The sequence below is a fragment of the Myripristis murdjan genome, chromosome 4 (assembly GCF_902150065.1).
Source record: "Myripristis murdjan chromosome 4, fMyrMur1.1, whole genome shotgun sequence".
In the NCBI taxonomy this organism is placed as follows: Eukaryota; Metazoa; Chordata; class Actinopteri; order Holocentriformes; family Holocentridae; genus Myripristis; species Myripristis murdjan.
In genome coordinates, this window is record NC_043983.1 from 21,973,042 (window position 1) to 21,993,176 (window position 20,135).

General features: G+C 42.3%; 4 protein-coding genes across 10 annotated transcripts; 3 read left to right on the top strand and 1 right to left on the bottom strand.

Annotated features, from left to right (window-relative positions):
• Window positions 1–370: 370 nt before the first annotated feature.
• Window positions 371–4,953, top strand: serpinb1 (serpin peptidase inhibitor, clade B (ovalbumin), member 1). 3 transcript variants are annotated; one of them, XM_030050357.1, is made up of 7 exons: window positions 371–584; window positions 1,064–1,252; window positions 2,013–2,150; window positions 2,234–2,351; window positions 2,488–2,630; window positions 2,796–2,963; window positions 3,338–4,953. In XM_030050357.1, the coding sequence occupies exons 2-7, from the start codon at window positions 1,085–1,087 to the stop codon at window positions 3,743–3,745; spliced, it is 1,143 nt and encodes a 380-aa protein (XP_029906217.1). In that variant the 5' UTR covers window positions 371–584; window positions 1,064–1,084; the 3' UTR covers window positions 3,746–4,953. The 3 variants fall into 3 exon arrangements, with proteins under 3 accessions (XP_029906217.1, XP_029906216.1, XP_029906219.1); XM_030050356.1 differs by lacking the exon at window positions 371–584 and adding an exon at window positions 726–948; XM_030050359.1 differs by lacking the exon at window positions 371–584 and adding an exon at window positions 726–923.
• Window positions 4,954–5,355: 402 nt separating this feature from the next.
• On the top strand, window positions 5,356–9,739 carry LOC115357519 (GDP-L-fucose synthase). The gene is made up of 10 exons (XM_030049007.1): window positions 5,356–5,433; window positions 6,412–6,569; window positions 6,707–6,821; window positions 7,016–7,144; window positions 7,241–7,314; window positions 7,631–7,764; window positions 8,035–8,166; window positions 8,271–8,350; window positions 8,610–8,709; window positions 8,857–9,739. Exons 2-10 carry the CDS (start codon window positions 6,412–6,414, stop codon window positions 8,910–8,912), a joined length of 978 nt encoding a protein of 325 aa, XP_029904867.1. The 5' UTR covers window positions 5,356–5,433; the 3' UTR covers window positions 8,913–9,739.
• A 136-nt stretch (window positions 9,740–9,875) lies between these two features.
• On the bottom strand, window positions 9,876–15,682 carry bmb (brambleberry). The gene is made up of 13 exons (XM_030049001.1): window positions 15,528–15,682; window positions 14,333–14,587; window positions 13,346–13,474; window positions 12,816–13,001; window positions 12,486–12,708; window positions 12,119–12,235; window positions 11,825–12,004; window positions 11,267–11,473; window positions 11,040–11,133; window positions 10,866–10,927; window positions 10,613–10,740; window positions 10,398–10,498; window positions 9,876–10,256 (listed from the first exon to the last, which is right to left on the bottom strand). Exons 2-13 carry the CDS (start codon window positions 14,579–14,581, stop codon window positions 10,127–10,129), a joined length of 1,806 nt encoding a protein of 601 aa, XP_029904861.1. The 5' UTR covers window positions 14,582–14,587; window positions 15,528–15,682; the 3' UTR covers window positions 9,876–10,126.
• A 118-nt stretch (window positions 15,683–15,800) lies between these two features.
• Window positions 15,801–20,109, top strand: pycr3 (pyrroline-5-carboxylate reductase 3). Of its 5 annotated transcripts, none has more exons than XM_030049006.1 (7): window positions 15,801–15,819; window positions 17,086–17,179; window positions 17,262–17,326; window positions 17,631–17,810; window positions 17,915–18,127; window positions 18,951–19,043; window positions 19,202–20,109. In XM_030049006.1, the coding sequence occupies exons 2-7, from the start codon at window positions 17,104–17,106 to the stop codon at window positions 19,406–19,408; spliced, it is 834 nt and encodes a 277-aa protein (XP_029904866.1). In that variant the 5' UTR covers window positions 15,801–15,819; window positions 17,086–17,103; the 3' UTR covers window positions 19,409–20,109. The 5 variants fall into 5 exon arrangements, with proteins under 5 accessions (XP_029904866.1, XP_029904863.1, XP_029904862.1 ...); XM_030049003.1 differs by lacking the exon at window positions 15,801–15,819 and adding an exon at window positions 15,830–15,975; XM_030049002.1 differs by lacking the exon at window positions 15,801–15,819 and adding an exon at window positions 15,986–16,851.
• The last annotated feature ends 26 nt before the right edge of the window (window positions 20,110–20,135 follow it).

Genomic DNA, 20,135 nt, shown 5'->3' on the forward strand with positions numbered 1-20,135 from the left:
GCCTTTACACCAACCAAACGAACCAACCACACTTTATTTCAGCAAGACTTTAAACTGTGTTTTTTTTTTTTTTTTTTAAATTGGCAAAGTGCACTAAAACATAGCCTACACTGAGAAAAAAAAAGTCCTTTCCATCTTTGTAGGGGGCACAAGCATCGTCAGGGAAGCAGTGCCCAGCCTGCCTCCCTCTTCAACTTCATGAGCTCATTTCTCTCCTGTGGCACTAGAACAACATCCCAAGTTTTATTTTGATATTCGTGTTGTGTCACTGTTTCATTCAATCTGCGTTTCCATTGTTCGTTCCTCTTATATAATGTTATCGTCACCTGACAGTTATCACACCACATTCCCCACCCACTGTAAAGCACCGCATTTTCCCTGGTCAATAAATGTGTGGTAGCAGGTGACTTGGCCCAGCAGCCTGCAGCCTGTGTTTACCCACTTTGCCAGGACCCTGCTGTTGGCATCTCACTAGGGTTAGGGTTAGGGTTATTTTTTTCGGAAACGTTGTTGATTTTAAGTTACTTTCACTTTGCAGGTCGGACGCGTGCGTGCCCGTGCTTCACTCGCTGTGGAAAGATCAGGTAAAAAAAAAAAATCATACCACAGTTAATAGCCTACTGTGGATCAGTTTCTTGTAATCTACCCAAATTAGCTCACATGGAAGTGGTTAGCCAGGATTGCATTTGACTGCCTGTGGTGGCTATGTTTTTACGGCTTCATTTCCGGGATAGCCCTGCTGTATGAGCAGGCTTGAGCTGAGGAGTGAACAGCATTGACGGTGCACATACTGCGCAGTGAATACTTCGCAATATGCGTTGTAAACATATGCCAACATATGGTTAGGCAGTAGACATCACTGCAAAGCCTGAGGGAGACCAAACCATATGCGGCGTTTCAGTGTTTATGTTTGAAAAGCTCAGGTGTGTGGTCAGCAGTGCTTACGACGTAGGTTATTTTGTCGCAATAAATCATGAAATCCACTTCCTGTCTAAAGGTAAATGTAGGCTATCGTTACAGGATGGAATAACTCAGCAGTTTAATTTGCTCATGCGTTTCACAGGAGGATCATACCCAGGCGGCCATGGCCAACTTCAGTTGTTCCAACACAGTTTTTGCCTTAGAGCTGTTCCGCGCTCTGAGCCAAGCCAACCCTGCTGGGAATGTCTTCATCTCCCCTTTGAGCATCAGCTCAGCCTTGGCTATGGTCTACCTGGGCGCCAAAGGAGACACAGCCACCCAGATGGCAAAAGTAAGGACATTCTCACGCTTGAACACAGTGAGGACTTTATGGACAAGTGCCCTATTTTGGGACCAAGGCTCAATTTACAGATTATTTGACACAGAGACCATAATTTCACCGGTTGCTTCAGTATTGAGCCTGATATGAATGTGCTGCAGGTTCAGCGGTCAATGGGGTAATCATAAATGGGTTTGAAAAACTAAGATAAGTTACTTTACTGAAAGAACCTAGCCCCAACCCTAAGGACACCTGCACTTTGACCTCATTACCTGCCTCTGGAACAAAGGACCCTACAGAAGATAAGGTTGTAAAAGGGGCAGTCACACATAGAGCAGTGGAGTCATATAACGTTAAATCTATGGCGCTTTCAAGCAGCACAGAGGTTTATTAACACATTAGCCTGAATATGTTCTTGAGCTGAATATCAGTCTATGTTCTGACAATAGAACTTGCATTTGCATCCATTCAAAAACAGTTTCAGTTCTGCAATTCTGAGTTAATGGAACCCTGCTTTAGAATATAGTTCGAACTAAAACATGAACAAAGTTACAAACATTTCCGTGTTTTGTGGATCACATCACTTTCTCTGTCAAGCAGTTACATTTTGAGGTTTCAGCGGTAACCTCTCTGAAATCCCCGTGCCACTGAACTCTCTGTGCTTTCTTGCTTTCACATCTGTATTCACCTTCTGCAAAAACTCTTTTTTTAGGGGTGATTTATGTTTTTTTTTTTTTTTTCTGATGAAACTCGTTCTCTGAATTCCATACAGGCCCTCTCATTCAGCTTGGATAAAGACATCCACACAGACTTCCAAACACTCAACGCTGCCATCAACTCACCATCCGCTTCATACATCCTGAAACTAGCCAACCGCCTTTATGGAGAAAATACTTCCAACTTCCTCCAGGTGAGATTTCACACATCTGCTCAACGCAAAAGATCAGGTCAGTCGGACTGTGCGGATTCAAAGACTCACTCTGTTTCCTGCAGGAATTCTTGGATGCCACACAGAAATTCTATGATGCAGACCTGAAGGCTGTAAATTTCATCGGGGCCCCCGAAGACTGCAGGGTGGAGATCAACAGCTGGGTGGAGCAGCAGACCGAGAGTAAGAATATCCACCTTAACATGAAATAATGTTTATTCCTGTGATGCATTCAGGAAAAAAAAAAAAAAAAAAAGTTCTGTTGCCTTCCTGAATAAGCGATAAGCATTCAGTGGTCAATTTGTGTGTTTCCTTTCAGATAAGATCAAAGATCTTCTGAAGCCAGGCACAGTCAGCAGTATGACAAGATTGGCCCTGGTCAATGCCATCTATTTCAAAGGCAACTGGATGAACCGCTTTAATGAGGAAAACACCCAAGAGATGCCCTTTAAAGTCAACCAGGTGAGTACAGATGCACTGATGAATATGGACTGTATGATGAACATTACACAAGATGAATTTTCATTCTCAGGATACAGTTTGGTTTGGTTTGAAACTTGGGAAATAACTTTCAGTGCACTCTAACGTGGTCAGATTTCCTGATTGTCTGTGTTTCCTGTGTGTCAGAATGAGACCAGGCCAGTCCAGATGATGTACCAGATGAAAAAGTTGCCCTTCAATTACATCCCGGAGCACAGGCTGCAGATCCTGGAGCTGCCCTACATGCAGCAAGAGCTCAGCATGTTCATCCTGCTGCCTTTTGAGTCTACAGAGTGCTCTGACCCCCTGCTCCAGGTACACAATCCAAAAACAGACATCCTCTGACGAAAAGACCCCTTGTCTGCTCTGTTTAACTTCATGAGCAAACTGGTACAAGGGGAGATATACCACATGTCCTGTGAACTGTGATGACTTATTTTCCCTCTTGGAGATGTGTAACAGTGAGCTAACTAATGACTTACCAGATAATAACTCCACATTTACATTTTCAGTTGTAACATCTACCCAGCTAAACATTGAGCAAATGAGACACAGCTTACACTACACAAAAATAATGATATTTCATCGGGCAACAGTGAACGCATACTTTGTGATAACTCTGTTTAGTCTGTAAATATGAGAGACATGCAATGAAATGTGTGTGTGTGTGTGTATGTGTGATACTGTAGCTGGAGAATGAGCTAACCCAGGAGAGATTGGATGAGTGGACCAACAGAGAAAACATGGACATCCACTCAGAAATCATAGTTCATCTTCCCAAGTTCAAGCTGGAGGAGCAGTACGAGCTGATGGAGCCTCTGGCCAAACTGGGCATGACAGATGTGTTCAGCGGAGACACGGCAGACCTGTCCGGAATGAATGGCGCGGGAGGCCTCTTCCTGTCTACGGTGGCCCACAAGGCCTTTGTGGAGGTGAACGAGGAGGGCACAGAGGCTGCTGCAGCCACAGCTGGTATAGCAGCCTTTTGTGCGCTGAGAGAAGAACGCTTCACCGCAGACCACCCCTTCCTCTTCTTCATTAGACACAACAAGACCAAGTCCATTCTATTCTTTGGCAGGTTCTCCTCTCCTCAGTAGGCAAGCCAGCCATAGGAAGGACGAAGTTGAATTCACATGAAGAAAAATGTTGAAAATTCTCTTAAGGAAGTGCTTTGTTCAACACGCTTTCTGTTGTAACCATATTTTGCTAATACATATTTGCATCTATCTTATTACTGACATGGATAGCTATTCCATATAATAATGGACATATAAGCTACTTTTTGATGCGCTGTTTGTTTAATATAAACAATACAGTGAGTTCCCAATGTTAGGGATAGAATGCTTGAAATAAAACATAAATAAACAAAATTACATTCAATCTAAGACTTTTACAAACCATTGACCGGTATCTCTCGGTGTTTATCCTTACCAGAGAAATTTCATATTGCACTTGTACAGAGAACTGACACAGAATTCTTTGCATTGTTTTCATGATGGACTGCATCGGCATCACTTTTTGTATCCGATTCACTTTTTATAATGCACTGACAATGAAACCTAAATACATTTTTAAGTGTTGATTTAATTCAGACATTTACAAGAACTTGTTTAATCTGTCTAATAAAATTGTACTGGCCCACCAGTCTTGGAAAAGGAATTTAGACCATGCAGAACTCAAACTGAGCTGAAGCCAATGCAAATAAAACTCTCTGAATCAGCATTCCTGGAAAAACAAAGGGAATCCTTTCAGCTGCAGGCAGGCGTTTTCACTGGTGACATGATCTAACCCAGCAGCAGAGAGTCCACTGCAACTTTAAAGCACTAGTTCCTAGCACTGATCTGATTAGCTAAAATAAGGAGCAGCATCTTTTTAACAGCAATAAAGTAATCAAGACACAAACCTGCCTACAAAGCTTAATTCACTCCCTTTTGGTCTCTTGCACAATGTGATAGTGAGGGTAGGTGGAGTAAATTTCACATTTGGTCTGTTCAGGTTGGTATTTAGGTAGATGAGGCTGATCTATAACTGAAGTACATACGCAGTATACTGAGCTGGGTGACAGCATCAACCTCAGTATGTGCTCAGTCAGTGCTGTCCTAGTTGCACCTTTCTTTCTTTCCAGTAGGTGGCACACATGATTACTAAATGACATGGTTTTGAGACACCAGTATCAAAAAACAATCTCAAAGCGCCCAAAACTGTAATATGTTCAAAGGAGAGTATTAATTATAGTCCTCACAGGGAAAAGGACACCAAAGCGGGCTGTCCTTCGTGCAGCTTTTTACGAAACCTTACATGTGCATCATCTGGACGGCTTTTATTTTGAAAACTATTGGTTATCGGAAGTTGTTACATTGAAAATAAAAGGCTCAAATCATGGTCATGTCTTATCAGTGGTATCATTACGGTAGAGTAAAATTAAGAAGAAAGAAAGGAAATTATTTTTGTCCTTCTAAACCTAACTCTATAGCTGTTGAGAGTAAATGGGCGCTAAGAGTTGTTTGACATAAATTTGATGTAATTTCTATTTCTTCTAGCGTTGCATATAATTATGCATGGCTACTGCATATGCTGTGACGACAAGATTTTTTTTTTTTTTTTTTTTTTAATGGAATAAGCAATTTTGCTCTCTTCGTTCTCCCCGGCCATATTCTATTATTTTAGTTTCATTTTCGTATTCCGAGGGGCTTATTTTGAAGGATCTGACCGGAAGCCGTTTCTGTTTAAATTGTGTTGTGTTTTGACGTCGACGTGGACACGGTCTCCTGTCCACAGCGTAGTGGTAAGAAAACTACTATTTACCTCACGTACTTTCTTATCCTACAGGTAGCATAGTGAGTTGGCATCTGTGTCACACCCGTAGAAGAAGTGTAACATTATTATATGTGTTGTAACTGTTAATAGCAACTATTTAAGTATCGCTAACATCAACTTCAGCTAATGTATTGCTAAGTGTTGGCTAGCCCGGCTGTCTTGATTGGACACTTACTGCTACAGGAGTCGTCAGCCTCAGGTGATTTTGGCTGACAAGCAGGTAGCTGCTGTCCTGTCATGCTGACACTTGCTCACCGTCGTGTGCTTTTACACGAGTTTACGTCAAGTATATAATTTCGGGCTCGCTTACTTTGTTCAATATCAGTTACCGTTATATTTGAGAGTCTGGCTTGGCTTGCTTTAGCCCAGTAGCTAATGTTAACTCTGGCCACTTAGATAGACTTAGATTTGATTTGCCGCTCCGTGTATTGCACCTGTGTCCAGCTAGTGCCACGGAGAGCCAAGAGGCTGCCGGTTTTCATCCCAATCAAAAACTAAAACTGGTGATTTCGCTGATTACCCCACCTTAAAGCAGAGAGGAGAGACTAATCTGTGAAATCACCTGCTGGAGTTTTTGGTTGCAGTGAAAACCTGCAGCCTCTTGGCTCTCCATGGCACTTAGACTTACAGCCCTGGTCCGCCTGGGAAGTGAATATGTCTCTGGTCCATGAGGTGCTGGGTGACGTGGCATTTATTTACAAGGAGTGCTGTTGTCTTGCGCCAGAATAAACTCTGATAACACCCACCTGGGCGTGATGTCAGTATCATATAACAGTTCAAACTTGCCAGTTCAAAACAATCCACTCTTTGTTCAATAAAATGTTGGCGTCACTGTAGCAGTAATGACTGTCATGATACTTATTTTGTGTCATTTGCATTTTAATTCACAAGTTAAGCTCTCTCTCTCTCTCTCTCTCTCTCTCTCTCTCTCTCTCTCACCCTTTAGATGGATAGTGTGGGGGATCACTCAGGTCCGATGAGGGTTTTGGTGACTGGAGGGTCTGGCTTGGTGGGTAGGGCCATACAACATATTGTCAAAGAAGAGGGTGGTGGCAAGGAGGGCGAAGAATGGACATTCCTTTCCTCCAAGGATGCTAACCTCATGTGAGAGCTCACTTCTACAAGCTAGCAGTACTAACTTTCCACCACCAACCTGCACACACACATACTTACACGCACATATTTCAGTATTTGCAAACCCACACTGAAATCCTCATCCTGTGTGTGTTGCCCCTCCTCAGGAACATGGAGGAGACACGGGCAGTGTTTCAGAAGCATCGGCCCACCCATATCATCCACCTGGCCGCTATGGTTGGAGGGCTGTTCAAAAACATGAGGGTCAATCTTGACTTCTGGGTATGAGAAAATCACAGCTCAAAGGAAATGATTAGATTTCACAGACCGTTGAACTGGTTTTGGAGCTTTCTAACTGGAGATGTGTTGGAATTTGATTTTTGTGGTGCAAGAGAATGCTGTCCTTATCTCACAATTTAAGTTATTTTCAGAGGAGTCATTAATAGCTGTTGATGTACCCTATCTCCCACCTACAGAGAAACAATATCTACATCAATGATAATGTGCTGCAGGCAGCACATGAAGTGGGTGTGGTCAAAGTGGTGTCCTGCCTATCCACCTGCATCTTCCCTGATAAGACTACCTACCCCATTGATGAGACCATGGTAAGAGTCTCTTGCATGCATGTTACGCCATGCTGTTTGCTGGTCTGTATCTGGGTTGTAATTGAAAGTTAATGGTCTATTATCTCTTTGCACCAGATTCATAATGGCCCACCTCATGAGTCAAACTTTGGCTATGCCTATGCGAAGAGAATGATCGATGTTCACAATAGGTATGCAGATCTATTCAAATTGTTGCTTATATACTGTAATGCATTGATCTCTGTATATACAGGGTGACACAAAAAAACGGGAACTTTTTAACAATCCAATAAAACCAAGAGTGATGGAAGAAAAATATTTTATTCATAGTAATTGAAACCTTAAAACATGCCATTTAAGAACAATGATGGAATATTCATTTTTTTAAAATTGTGCTGCCACTTGCTCATGTCTGCCAATACGCACTTCAAAGATTCCCGTTTTTTAGGGTCACCCTGTACATTGCCACACGCATGGAAATTGTGACAAATTGTGTTTGATTTGCAGGGCATATTTTCAGCAGCATGGGCGCTACTACACAGCTGTGATTCCCACCAACGTGTTCGGTCCCCATGACAACTTCAGCATTGAGGACGGCCACGTGTTACCAGGCCTCATACACAAAGCTTACATTGCTCAAAGTAAGCCCTGATGTTTCTCTTTGGCTACATTGACTTTAGCATCTCCGGGCTTGACAACCAGAGTTGAAGTCAGTCATGTTCTCAGTCTGTAGACATAAGATTGAGAGCACTTACATGAATGAACAAGAACAATTAATAACTAGGGTTGTCGTGCCCCAAGTTGCTAATGTAAATGGAGCAGTGCACAGGAGTCGGGAAAAATGGATTGATTTAAACTATTTTTGACTGTGTGTGTGTTTGTGTGCATGCATGTATTGTTTTGTTGGATAGAGGAGGGGAAGCCTTTAGTGGTATGGGGTTCTGGCACTCCCAGAAGGCAGTTCATTTACTCTTTGGACCTGGCTCGCCTCTTCCTGTGGGTTCTGAGGGAGTATAATGAAGTGGAACCAATCATACTTTCTGGTGAGTTTTCATACGCAGTCACTATAACGAAAAGTGAATTGAATTATTATCAAGCCGAAGTATAGCGATTACATCGTATATTGCTCTCTTTTCAATGTTCCTAGTTGGGGAGGAAGATGAGGTGTCCATCAAAGAAGCAGCAGATGCAGTTGTGGCAGCACTGGGGTTCAAAGGTGAAGTGGTGGTATCCTTTTTATGAAGCAAGTTAATCGATTTAATCACTGCAAGGAGATGTTGGAGCAAGCAGATAAAAATCAGGTTGGTTGTCTGCCTGTTTCTTTTTTTTCCCTTCCTTTTTTGTTTTAACTAGTGGCATCATCATGCAATTAACCTGTGAAGAAACAACTGGGATTTGTATGACTTCAGCTGCTTGCACTTGTTACTTTCAATACTGACAAGAGTCACATCGGGTCCATGTTATTTCCTTGACCTTTGACCTCCAGTACGATACCAGTAAAGCAGATGGACAGTTCAAGAAGACAGCCAGCAACGCAAAGCTGCTCCGTTACCTGCCAAACTTCTCCTTTACACCCTTTAACAAAGGTGCAGTTGGCTCATTCACTTGTCTGTGTGTGCATGCCTGAGTGGATGTCACCAGTGTGAAATGTAAATTATTTGAAAAGGACAGGAAACAGATTTTTAATTACATCTGTTGCATGCCTTCACTAATTCTTTCTTTCTCACTTACAGCTTTGAAGGACACCTGTGATTGGTTTGTTGCCAACTATGACACAGCTCGCAAATGAAGTCTTCAAAACAAGTTGGGAAAGTCCAAGTGAATTCACTGTATGCTCTCTGGGGAGCAAGAATAGAAAGGGGCATTGGTGGAGGTAGTGACTGGTGAGGGAGTTGAAGATGACTTATTCATCCAGACAGAACACCGTTGTAAGTGAAGTGTGTCACTGTCATTATAGTTGTGTCATTTATGTCTATACACTCCAAGTGTGAATGTTTTGAGCTGGACAGTCTGTCTCACCTCTCTGTAATGTCTGCAGCACTAGGCAATCAGCAACTTTGTTGTTACAGACTTGCCCACAGTCTGTGTGGTTGAATATCACATCAGTGTGATGTCAGTTTTAATCTGCACCAATGCAACATACTATATCAGAACAGTACAACCTATCCCAGTGTCAGCTGTCCAAACTGTTACACAATGCAGGCATTATGACCACAATGTATGATCATAGACATATTTCATTATGTGCAACTTTCAGTTGCTTTTTTTTTTTTCTTCTTCTTCTGAGGGTTGGTGTTACTCAGTTCATTTGTAAATCAGTTGCTTAAGTCTTGTAATTGAGAAGCAGGCACATTTTGTAATTCAAAGCTCCTGTTGATTTTAAATACACTTGAGCAGTTTAATATGTCACTAGTCTGTATGACATTCTTGTGGGGTATGGATATTGAAGTCTTAAAAGGCCAACTGTTGTTGCCTAAATGCTTTATTGGGTGAACACAATGATTTGTTTGTCTTGGTTATGGTATATGCTGCTGTTAACTGGGTGGATTGGGATATTTATTATGTCAATCAATGATCTTAGTTTTGTTTCCTGATTAAAATGTTTTTATACCTATGTCTTAATGTTTTTTTATTGAAAATCAGTTTCTTTACAAGGTTTTATATATTACACTTACCATACAGATAAAATGTGATAAGACAATGCTTAATAAGGCTACTACAGCCTGTTTATAGAAATGACAAGAGATTCATACATGGTGAAAAAAAAAATAATTTATTATAAACTTAAATATACCACTATATGAATGTGTTAAACAGTAAAAATATATAAAAAACATAAAATCTCTAACTTTTAAGCCCATTTTACCCTATTTAAAATCCTAACACAAAACATGGAACAGAATTACTCCACAACAAATACACACACACACACACACCAGTTTTGGCAGAGTGACTAATAGCAACAAAGCTCCTGCTTGCAACATCATAACCTGAGGAAAATTTTCAGGTGTTGATGTAGGAGGTATATCCCCCTTCATGTACTCGGCAGTACTCTTGTCCCAGCAAGGCTCTCTTCTTACAAGCCTTTCCTGTTTTTGTGATGCCATTGCACAACTGACGGCCTGACAGAGAGCTACAATGTGAAAAAGGAAGGGATAAAGAAAGGAGTGAGAATAAACAAGCGGCTGATAAGTGTATTTTAGAAAAAACACTCTGGGAAGTCAAGGATTTCACTTCCTTCTGGACAGAGAAAAGTGAGAGTAAAGTTACTGACCTGTTGCTGGCCAGCGACAGGTTAGGACTTGCACTTCGCGAGTCATTCACTGCATCAAAAACACCTCCCAGGTTCCTCAAGGGGATGTCATCAATGACAGCCTAAATAAGACATTAAATTAACGATAAGACAGAATTACTGAAAATAGACACATAACATTGAATGCCTTTTAATGGAGCTTTTCAGTTATCAGACATTTAAATTCATTTGCTCACCGCTGAAAGCCTTTGCTGCCCTATAAGCCTGGGAGTCGACTGACTGGGTGTGCCCATTATTGGGACAAACCTGTCCTGTGGCACTGGGTGGCTGTGGGAGGGAGACCATGCCAGTATGCCTGGGTCACCTGCATGCAGCAACATAGACATGAAAGTAAACGTAAGTAACAGAATTTCGGGAAAGCATCTCCTCTGTTGAAATGCATTGCTTTTCCATTGGAAAAGATTTACTAAAATGATATAAATTCCACACCAGACAGGAAGCTGTCATGATTGAGCAGGTCCTCTTGCTCCATGAGGTCATCCACTTTGTTTCTGAAGATAGAGAATAGGACACATAGTACATAAAATAGCTCAGCAAACGGTGTCAGACCACTACCAGTAACTGATCCAATCACCAACACTAGTGGTGTGTTAGCAAACTCACCTCTGTGGTGTAGATTCAGACAGAGGCGGCAGGCTGGCTGGTTTTCCTCTGATCTGAGAGCCTGCCCACAACAACTGATTCACAAACCAATGACCTGTACACACACACACACACACACACACACAAAAAAAAATGTATCCTTTAAAATGTTTTAAAATGTAACCTTATGGTACAAGATCGCATATGATACATTGTACACCGAAAGTGCAAGCAGTTTAAGTCCGTACACAAGCCGAGTGTAAGCAGCAGCAGACTGAGGCCCGCGAGATCCAGTGCAGGCTGCTGGTTGACCTCAGCTATGGCATTAAGGGGCACGGTGAGCAGCAACATGGCTCGGGAGAAAACTGAGCAGCGCAGGAACATCAGCAGGACTGCACACAGCAGGAAATAGCCTGTATGCGCAAAACATGTCCACATGGCTGCCAGGCTCAGACCTGTTAACACAAAACCACAAGGGAATCCATCATAATTCTATATACTGCCAAATACTGGTCTTGTTCTAGGTTGCCTAAAAAAAAAAAAAAAAAAAATAAAAAAATAAATCACATTCAGGTGGCCTGTGGTTTTGAGGCATGTCACTGACTGAGGGGAAGGCTTACAGACTGATTTATTAGAATACTTCTTGACTATAGCTTTCATTACCCTGGCACTGTGGGGTAATTATTTACAGTTAAATGCACAATTAGCTTGAAATTAAAAAAGATAAATCAACTCATGATGCCTTTGACAAGATCAAATGTACAACAAAGAACAAACAAGACCAACTCTTCCAATTTCAGTTTCACCTGCCCAGCCAAGGTAGCCCTGGATCATCCGAAGCCTCTCTTCTACACGGCTCTGCATGTTATCCAGGTAGTGCAGCATGATTCCCAGAGTGCCATTCATGCGCTCCAGTTTACTCATTAGGTCACTGTAGTACTGTGCCGTCTGGTCCTGGTATTGGAGAAATCCTAGCATGCTATGGTCTGATGCAACCACAAGCACGGGAGTGAAAAAAAAGCAGAAAAATAGACAACACTGATATGAATCAGACATTTTATGGCGACAAGCTTAGATTTATGATATGCTGTTATGATTACCGATTTTTTGGTAGATGTCCTGTGCTCGGTCTCTGACATCTGCAAGGTCTTCAATGATAGCTTTGTGACTGTCCTGCACCTCTGTCCCTTGGCTCTTCAAATGCTCACTCACGTTCTCTAGAGAAAGACAGGAAGTACATACACATTATTTCACAAATGACTGATTATTAAAGTGAGATATTCCGACGTAATTCTGGTGTTCAGTGTGAAGTATTGAACTTCTAATTCCAAGGATACAACCACAGCTGTGCAGTGGACAAACACAAGTACCAATGCCTGTGTTTGTACCTGAAATTTACAAAAAATATATATATATATTTTGAAGTGTGATGTTGAGCAAAATACATAACTACATGTAAGTTCTCACCCATTCTCTTTGTAATGCCCTGAATGAGCTGAGCTACCAGTTCCTGTCCAGAGGCGATGAGGGCCTTTTCCTGGCTCAGACGCTCCAAGTTGGCTGTCAGGGAATGCTCCATTTGCTCCTGGCCTTCCCAAAGTTTCCCCTGCTGGGCTTGCAAAGCACTGTGACCCTTCAGTAGCTTGTCCAGGGAGGCTGCGGTTAGCTCCCTCAGTTCCAGTTGGCCCTCCTGTTACATAAACCAAATGATGAACTGTGGGCTTCCATCAGAACAGGATCTGACCCCTAAGGCATGCTGTCCCGTTGAAGCTGAAAATGGTACAATTGGAGCATTACCTTCAGGTCTTTCATTGCATCCAGCTGGGTGGTGGCTGTGGAGATCAGAGCATTGACCGTGAGCTCTGCTCTGCGGCGAAAATGCTGCTGGCGGGTTGCATAGCACACGGAGCGCGCTCGATTGCTCACTATATGGTATGCATTCCATGTGTCTGAGTCCATGTCTTTTGTGCACTGTTTTATCGTCTGAAAGGTCAAATTTATAGGTTTGACTTAAGAGATTTGTTAGACTGGAATGGCAGACTTTCTCAATAGCTTCCAAACAAAACAAAACAAAACAAAACAAAAAAAAAAAAAAAAACAGAAGACAAACATAAACCCATTATAGAAAAATCAGACCGTATGAAAGTCCCTGAAGACCAAAAACAGTTCTTACCTACACACACAATTTTTAAAAATGACAGCAGTGATGTCCCACCTTTCATGAAATGGGGGTTCAAAGATATTTTTACACCCTCACATCTTGATACTGACCTCCCTGACCTCTTGATACTGAACTCCTTTTTAAATTTTCTGAAATCTGAGCTTACCATATCCTCTGTGCAACGGAAGGTCCTGCGCCCCTCAACCTGTGCCTGGCAGTTGAATAGGGTCACTCCTAGTTTGGCAAGCTGCTCTTCTGATAGGCTTTCACAGGTTGACTTCAGCTGAGCGACCACCTAGGAAAGAATAGGGGGCTAAATTAAATATTATACCTTTGCTCACCACAACCACCAAAATTCAAATTCACATGGTGCAGTACTGCTAGGGGTACGCGAGATTTTTGAAAAATATTTAATTTAATTAATTAATTTATTTATTTATTTAATTTTATGTTTGATAAGCCATGTTTTAAATTCAGTTTTTCGTTTGGGTTTCCCCAAAGGTGTCCAATGTGTGTGTTTGTGGTTTAAATCTGAAGCCGTGGTCTTCGAGAGAAGACGTTTGTTCACTATGACCGGGAAGCCAAGACAAAAATCAAGACACTGGAATCGTGGTTGAAGTGTAGCAGCAACACAGTGGAAAACAAGGAGAAAGAGGCGAAAAAAAAAAACAAACAAACAAAAAAACAAAATCAGAGCCAACAAAATATCATCATCATATCAGGTTGTTGGTTCAGACACTTATAGCACTGAATTGTACCTCTTACAATAGGCTTTTTTTTTTTTTTTTTTTTTTACTCTCAACATTTTTTCCCCACACTGGTCACTGGTTTCTTGGCTGAAAAAATATTTCAAATGGAGCACATTATTGAAAAAAGTTTGAAAGCCATTATACTAGAGTACTAGTTTTAACACAAAACATGTAATTTATTACATCTGAATGTTTTTTTTCGTTTGTTACATAAAACCCATAACATGGATATCCATCTTTTGATATTTGCTGCATTACTACTAACACCAAACCCCACCACACAGTCTTTTTTTGTGAAACAGATTTGCATGAGCCATGTGAGTCACATGAATCATGACAAATTCCAAAATTCCTGACTAATCAGGAAGATCCACATCCCTGACAAATGACAGGGGGCATCCTACCCTGTAATGGCAGCTGTCCAAGGGGCTGAGCTCCATCTGCTTTGCCTCAGCCAGGAACTTCTCATCAGCGACACTCATCTCAAACGGAGGGGTGTCTCCTGCAGGTGGCTGTGGGGCTGCGGGTTTCGGGGCTGCTGGAGGGGCCTGAGTTTCCTTCAGCCAGTCAAATAATCCACTGACTGCACGGCACTGCAAGGCCAGCATGCTGACCAGCAGTAAAGGCAGGTGACAGACCAGGAGGCAAGCCATCTCGAGCTGCCAAGGCAAAATTAAAATAAACAACAGGCAAGCTTGTTGTATCATAAATCATATGAAATGGCGGTTTCCCGGACAAATGACTAGGCCTTAATCCAGAAAAATTACTCATGGCCTAAAATGTTGCTTAAAAAAAAAAAAAAAAAAAAAAAAAACACATCTTAACTCCAGATTAGTTATTTCTGGACTATGGGGTCTTTGATTAAATTCACATGAAATGTAAGTGACAAATTCACCACAACCATGTTTTTCTTGTTTTTGGTGGCACCCTTGGTGAGAAGTGGTCACTGCTTTACATTCATCACAGACCTGCTGTTGCTGCTTCCATAACCATATCAACTGGCAGTACAGTGTATCAAAATAGATGTTTACAAAGGGCTGTGGGTTATTACACCAATTTAAAAGACTGGGGGGAAAAAAAGTCCAGAATTCTGTGGGACCGCCAGGATGGAAAAACAGCAGTGATCATCAGATCAGATCAACCTCTAAGATCACCTTAGAGGTTTAATTTAGTCCATGCAGGGGAAAATTAAAGCTACTTCTATTGGGGGAAAAGTAGCAGGACAGCGACATCAGTGATAGTCTGGGAGACATGATGTGATGAGGCTTTGCCCAGGCATGTCTGCACCACGCACAGCGCTCCTCACACACACACACACACACACGCACACGCACACACACACACACACACACACACACACACACACACGTCTGTAGGCTACATGCACTAAAACTACTTTTTGCTTATTTAGCGAAGACTATAAACCAGCTGCAAAAAACGGCTTTTTTAAGCGGGATGCAAAGAAACCCAGTCCCTCAAACATTATCACTATCAAAGTTTTCCCAACGCCGTCGTCTTACGAAGCCATTTGTGCAAGTAAAACAAATAAAATACTGCACGAGTTAAAGCATGCAACATAAAATGAAAAATTTCATTCACCTTTTCCTCTGTGAGGAACAGTCGGTGGTACGCAGAAATCGATGACACCCGACTCACACACACACAAACACACACAGCCGGTTAAAATTACAGCTAAATCTTTCTTGCCCCCCAACTTCTCCGCCCAATCCATTGATATGGAAGGGATGCGACCAATGGAATTACTTGCAGTTTTGGAGGCGGGTATGGGTTGTGCTCGATTTATCTCAAGGCTGAGACGGAGAGGGGAGTTGGTAAAGTTGCTGGTTGAATTGCTGCAGGTGCCGCAGGACGCCGCCTACCTGGCGCAGCAGTAAGTACAAATCAATCCACGTGGGATAGTTCACTGGTGGACCAGCTGGTTTGAGGACCCGGCCGTGCATCTAATCTGACAGACCGGCACACACTTGCAATTAACCTGCAGTTGTGTATTCTGTACAAAACTTCGGACTAATCTGAAATGTCACAGGTGAATAAACATCTTACTACCAACGCTGAGGATAGCCGTTTTGATTCACTGTTATATCGCCTTGACATCTACCTTGTTTATTTAACTCTGGGTTACTTTATGGTTGCCCAGTCAACAAGCAACACGTGCATTGTATTTCTATAATCTCTCCCTGGATTATTTTCCAGCTAACGTTAGCTAGACGCAGCGGCGCCGTTAGATGTAGCGATAAAGGTGTGTAAACAGGAGGCACTATCACTTCACCGACACCACCTGGACCAGCAGCGTGCGGAGTAAAGCCCAGGTTAACGCTAGCAGCTCCACCAGCTCCGCTTCTGCCACATCTCAGACATGCTAGTGCCTAACTAGCAAGCTAGCCGCCTGGCCTGAACCCAGTTGTACTGCTGCGCTTACTAGCCGTCGAGCTATCTTAGCTGCTCTACCACAACTATGGACGAGACTAATATTAAGAAACAGAACTGGGACGTGAGGGAGACGGAGTTGTTCCTGGAGATCCTCAAGGAGCTCGACATGAAGAAATGCCTAGATGGGAGGAAAGTTAGGAACAACAAAGTCTTCAAGGTGGCTCATAGAAGAATGACAGCGGCCGGCTATCACAGATCAGTGGACCAGTTAAAGATTCGCTGGAAAGTTCTCAAAAGTGCTTATTACAAGTGCAAGAGACAGCCTGAGTCCAACACCCCAATCAAAATACAGGGTTGGTGGCGTTATGAAAAAACAATGATTGCAATCATGGAATCGAGGCGTCCCCTAGTCGGAACTGTGCTCCACTCCGATAGGAATGATGAAGTGACAGAAGACTCGGATGGAGAGGCATCTATCCTGCACTGGCCTCAGCCCTGCCCAGACAATGCCAGTCTCAATTTGGATTTGATTGTAGGGGTGACATCGTGGATTCGGTCTTTAGAAGCCATAATTCTGTTTTGATTCCATGATTTCTTTCATCTGTTGTCCAAAGTGTCATCCTCCCCCCCTCACATCCATGCAAGATGCACTCACAAGATGCCTCTGGATTGCTCACATGTAAACGGGGGTTTAGGCAAATATAAGAGTGCCTAAAAAGAGTTGATGATGTGTCTTAACCTCTGTGCCTGCCCCCCCTTTCTGCAGATCAAAACAGACCCTGAGATGGAGTCGCAGCTGAAGATTGGCTTTATCGGTGCAGGGAACATGGCCTATGGGATAGCAAAGGGCATCTTGTCTGGTGAGTTGAGACAGAGGAGTGAAGCAGAATAGAGATATAAATGAGTGAGTTACATTCATGCATTCTTGTGTTTCCACTGCAGGAGATGTTCTGCCTGCAAATATGAAAGTAAGTGCGCCATCCTCCAGGAACCTGGGGCGCTTTCAGGTATGTTTTTCCTCTTCTCTTTTTTTTTTCTAATGTCCACTCTATTTTCCTCATACCTTCATATTCCTCACACAAGCTAGGACAAAGTGTTGGGGGTTGGATTTAAGTTAGGTGAGCATACCAACATGAGAGCACCTGTTTGTTTGCATTTTGGACTGATATGAAACTGAGAATCCATTTTTCATCATTTATTAATCTACACCTGGCAAATGGTTGGTAATTTCACTTGAAATGCAACTCAGTTGGATATACCAATTATAATTGATGCATGTTCTGTCGATTGTCTCTTCCATTTGTTTGTCAGGAGTTGGGGATCGCAGTCACTCACTCCAACCCAGAGCTGGTTTGTAGCTCAGATGTGGTCTTCGTGGCAGTCAAACCCCACCTGGTTCCTCTTGTTCTCAACGAGGTCTCGCAGCACATCACGCAGAGGCACATCATTGTGTCTGTTGCAGCTGGAGTAACACTGGCAACGTTAGAAGATGTGAGTCCCTTTGGCCACATGCATTGGTCTATAAACTGCCTTTTAATTTAAGAATGAGTAATCTTGTTTTTGTTTTTTTTTTCCCCTCCTTGTTCTATTACAAGCTTCTGCCGTTCAATTCAGCGGTCCTTAGGCTGATGCCCAACCTGCCATGTTTGGTTCAAGAAGGGGCTCTCTTGTTTTCAAGGGGATCACATGCGAAGCCTGAGGATGGAGCTCTGCTTCGCTCCTTGTTGCATCGCTGTGGTTTGGTGGAGGAGGGACCTGAAGCCTGGATTGATATCCACACAGGACTAAGTGGCAGCGGGGTTGCCTTTGTGAGTGTTAAGACTATTAGGTGTAGAAAAGATCAGTTTGTTTATTAGGATGTCTTTGTAACCTTGTGGTACAGCTTCCTTAAGACAAATTATTTTAAGACCGCATTGATGATTGAGATTGAGGCAGTCGTAACTGTTAAACTAAAATTACAGAAGTAGATTTGTTCTTCCAGCATGCCGTGAACATAGGGGAGCAGCTTTACACGTCAGTGTAAAAAATGCACCCTCAAACATATTCTAAAATAAGATTTTGAAAATGGCACACACAAATTTTGTTTTGGTGAGAAATTTTCAGTGTAAACTAAATCAAGTGTATTTACAAAAAAAACAACAACAACAACAAAAACTGCATTGGATACATGTAAGTAGTCCATGGCCTTTCTTAGCTTATCTGTGAGCATGGAAAAGCAACCATGCTGACAAATCTCTGGAACAGCTTATGTTGGTCTGTAGTATTGATGCAAATAATATTCATATTTTCCCTGTCAAAATGAGTCAGGTAGCAATTTAGAGTAGAGGTCCAACAGAAATGTCTATAGGTCCTATACTTTTCACTTGGAACACACATCGCTCAACCATCGCACTATCCTCTGCTGTTGAGTGTTCAGGGATTGTGAGTTTCTTGAAATTCCAATGGGTGAGGAAATGAAGAACAGGCCAGGAAAACAACAGTTGAAATAGCAATTGCATCATTAGTATTCATCAGTAACCCTCATCAAACCACCACTTCTATCTTTTGTGGGTTTTTTTGTGGTGTCATGCGACTTAAAACATCTGACTTGTTTCTTAATGGTGATGTCTGTGCATGTTATTCCCCCTACAGGTGTATCTCTTTGCTGAGGCCCTGGCAGAAGGCGCTGTTAAAATGGGCATGCCGAGCGCCCTGGCTCACAGCATTGCATCGCAGACCGTTCTGGTTAGTTTAGCAGTTCGTGTTTTCTCGCTTTATCGAAGTAACATCCTGTTTTGATGTCACAATCATACTTAATTACATTGAACGTTTTTAGTATAAAGCTACAACATGCGAACTCGCCCTCATTGATTTCGTTTTCTTCTCCTTCCCTTCTAATTCAGGGTGCTGGACGATTGTTACGGGACTCAGGGAAGCATCCGTCTCAGCTTCGCTCGGAGGTGTGCACCCCTGGAGGGACCACCATCTACGGGCTTCATACCCTGGAGCAGGGCGGCGTGAGGGCAGCGACCATGAGTGCTGTGGAATCTGCCACTGAGAGAGCCAGGGAGCTTGGCCAGAAGTCGGCAGGAGTGGGATGCAAAAAATGATGGACGCTAACCACTCATTCCCTCTTAAACTCTATCAGAACCTAACAGCAGATTACTCTTCGGCCCATCCTCAAGGAACATGCAGACAAACAGGACATTCCATGGCTCATGCCTTCAATGGGGCTTTGCTTTTTTTTTTTTTTTTTTGCCTCCTCCCTTAAAAAAAAGAAAAGAAAAAGTGCAGTTCATACTTCTGATATTCTATTTTGTGACAAGCGGGATTTGTTGTGCAAAAAGTATACATCGATGAACTAAGCTAACAACACTCCCTGTCAATACCAGTACCAATACACTGTTCATAGCTCAATTTTAACATTGAAACCGATGACAGAAATGTTAAATCATCATCAGAATACTTGGATCAGTGATCTAAAAAATGTCTTAAAGAGTATGTGGTGTTCCACAGAATGGAGCTTCTAATGTGCCGATCCCAAGTGTATTAAACTATAATACTGTTATATAGTGTCATTATATATTTGGCCAAATAAAGCGCAAGATTACAATTTGCAGAGATTGAAGAGTGGCTGTGAGTTACACAGCTGCAGCTAGTTGATCGTTTCTTTTCCAGATAGAGCAGATGGTTTTTTAGTCATTAGCCTTGTGTCACAGAACATTTAGGAAAATATTCATGATTGGCATAAATCAAAATATGTAGAATGTTGTTTTTTTGTTTTTTTCATAAACTGTGATGTGATTCCCTTTGTGCATTGCCTGATTTTCTTGGAGT

Excerpts from the sequence above, each read along its gene's own strand:
- serpinb1 (XM_030050356.1), top strand. The coding sequence starts at position 907 with ATGTTTGAAAAGCTCAGGTGTGTGGTCAGCAGTGCTTACGAC. Across the intron at positions 2,151-2,233 it reads ATACTTCCAACTTCCTCCAG|GAATTCTTGGATGCCACACA; the intron begins GTGAGATTTCAC and ends TGTTTCCTGCAG. Across the intron at positions 2,964-3,337 it reads GCTCTGACCCCCTGCTCCAG|CTGGAGAATGAGCTAACCCA; the intron begins GTACACAATCCA and ends GTGATACTGTAG.
- bmb (XM_030049001.1), bottom strand. The coding sequence starts at position 14,581 with ATGGCTTGCCTCCTGGTCTGTCACCTGCCTTTACTGCTGGTCAGCATG. Across the intron at positions 12,005-12,118 it reads GGACATCTACCAAAAAATCG|ACCATAGCATGCTAGGATTT; the intron begins GTAATCATAACA and ends TGGTTGCATCAG. Across the intron at positions 11,134-11,266 it reads GCTGCTTACACTCGGCTTGT|GTCATTGGTTTGTGAATCAG; the intron begins GTACGGACTTAA and ends GTGTGTGTACAG.
- pycr3 (XM_030049002.1), top strand. The coding sequence starts at position 16,405 with ATGGACGAGACTAATATTAAGAAACAGAACTGGGACGTGAGGGAGACG. Across the intron at positions 17,180-17,261 it reads AGCAAAGGGCATCTTGTCTG|GAGATGTTCTGCCTGCAAAT; the intron begins GTGAGTTGAGAC and ends TTTCCACTGCAG. Across the intron at positions 18,128-18,950 it reads GTGGCAGCGGGGTTGCCTTT|GTGTATCTCTTTGCTGAGGC; the intron begins GTGAGTGTTAAG and ends TTCCCCCTACAG.
- LOC115357519 (XM_030049007.1), top strand. The coding sequence starts at position 6,412 with ATGGATAGTGTGGGGGATCACTCAGGTCCGATGAGGGTTTTGGTGACT. Across the intron at positions 6,570-6,706 it reads TCCAAGGATGCTAACCTCAT|GAACATGGAGGAGACACGGG; the intron begins GTGAGAGCTCAC and ends GCCCCTCCTCAG. Across the intron at positions 7,765-8,034 it reads CAAAGCTTACATTGCTCAAA|AGGAGGGGAAGCCTTTAGTG; the intron begins GTAAGCCCTGAT and ends TTTGTTGGATAG.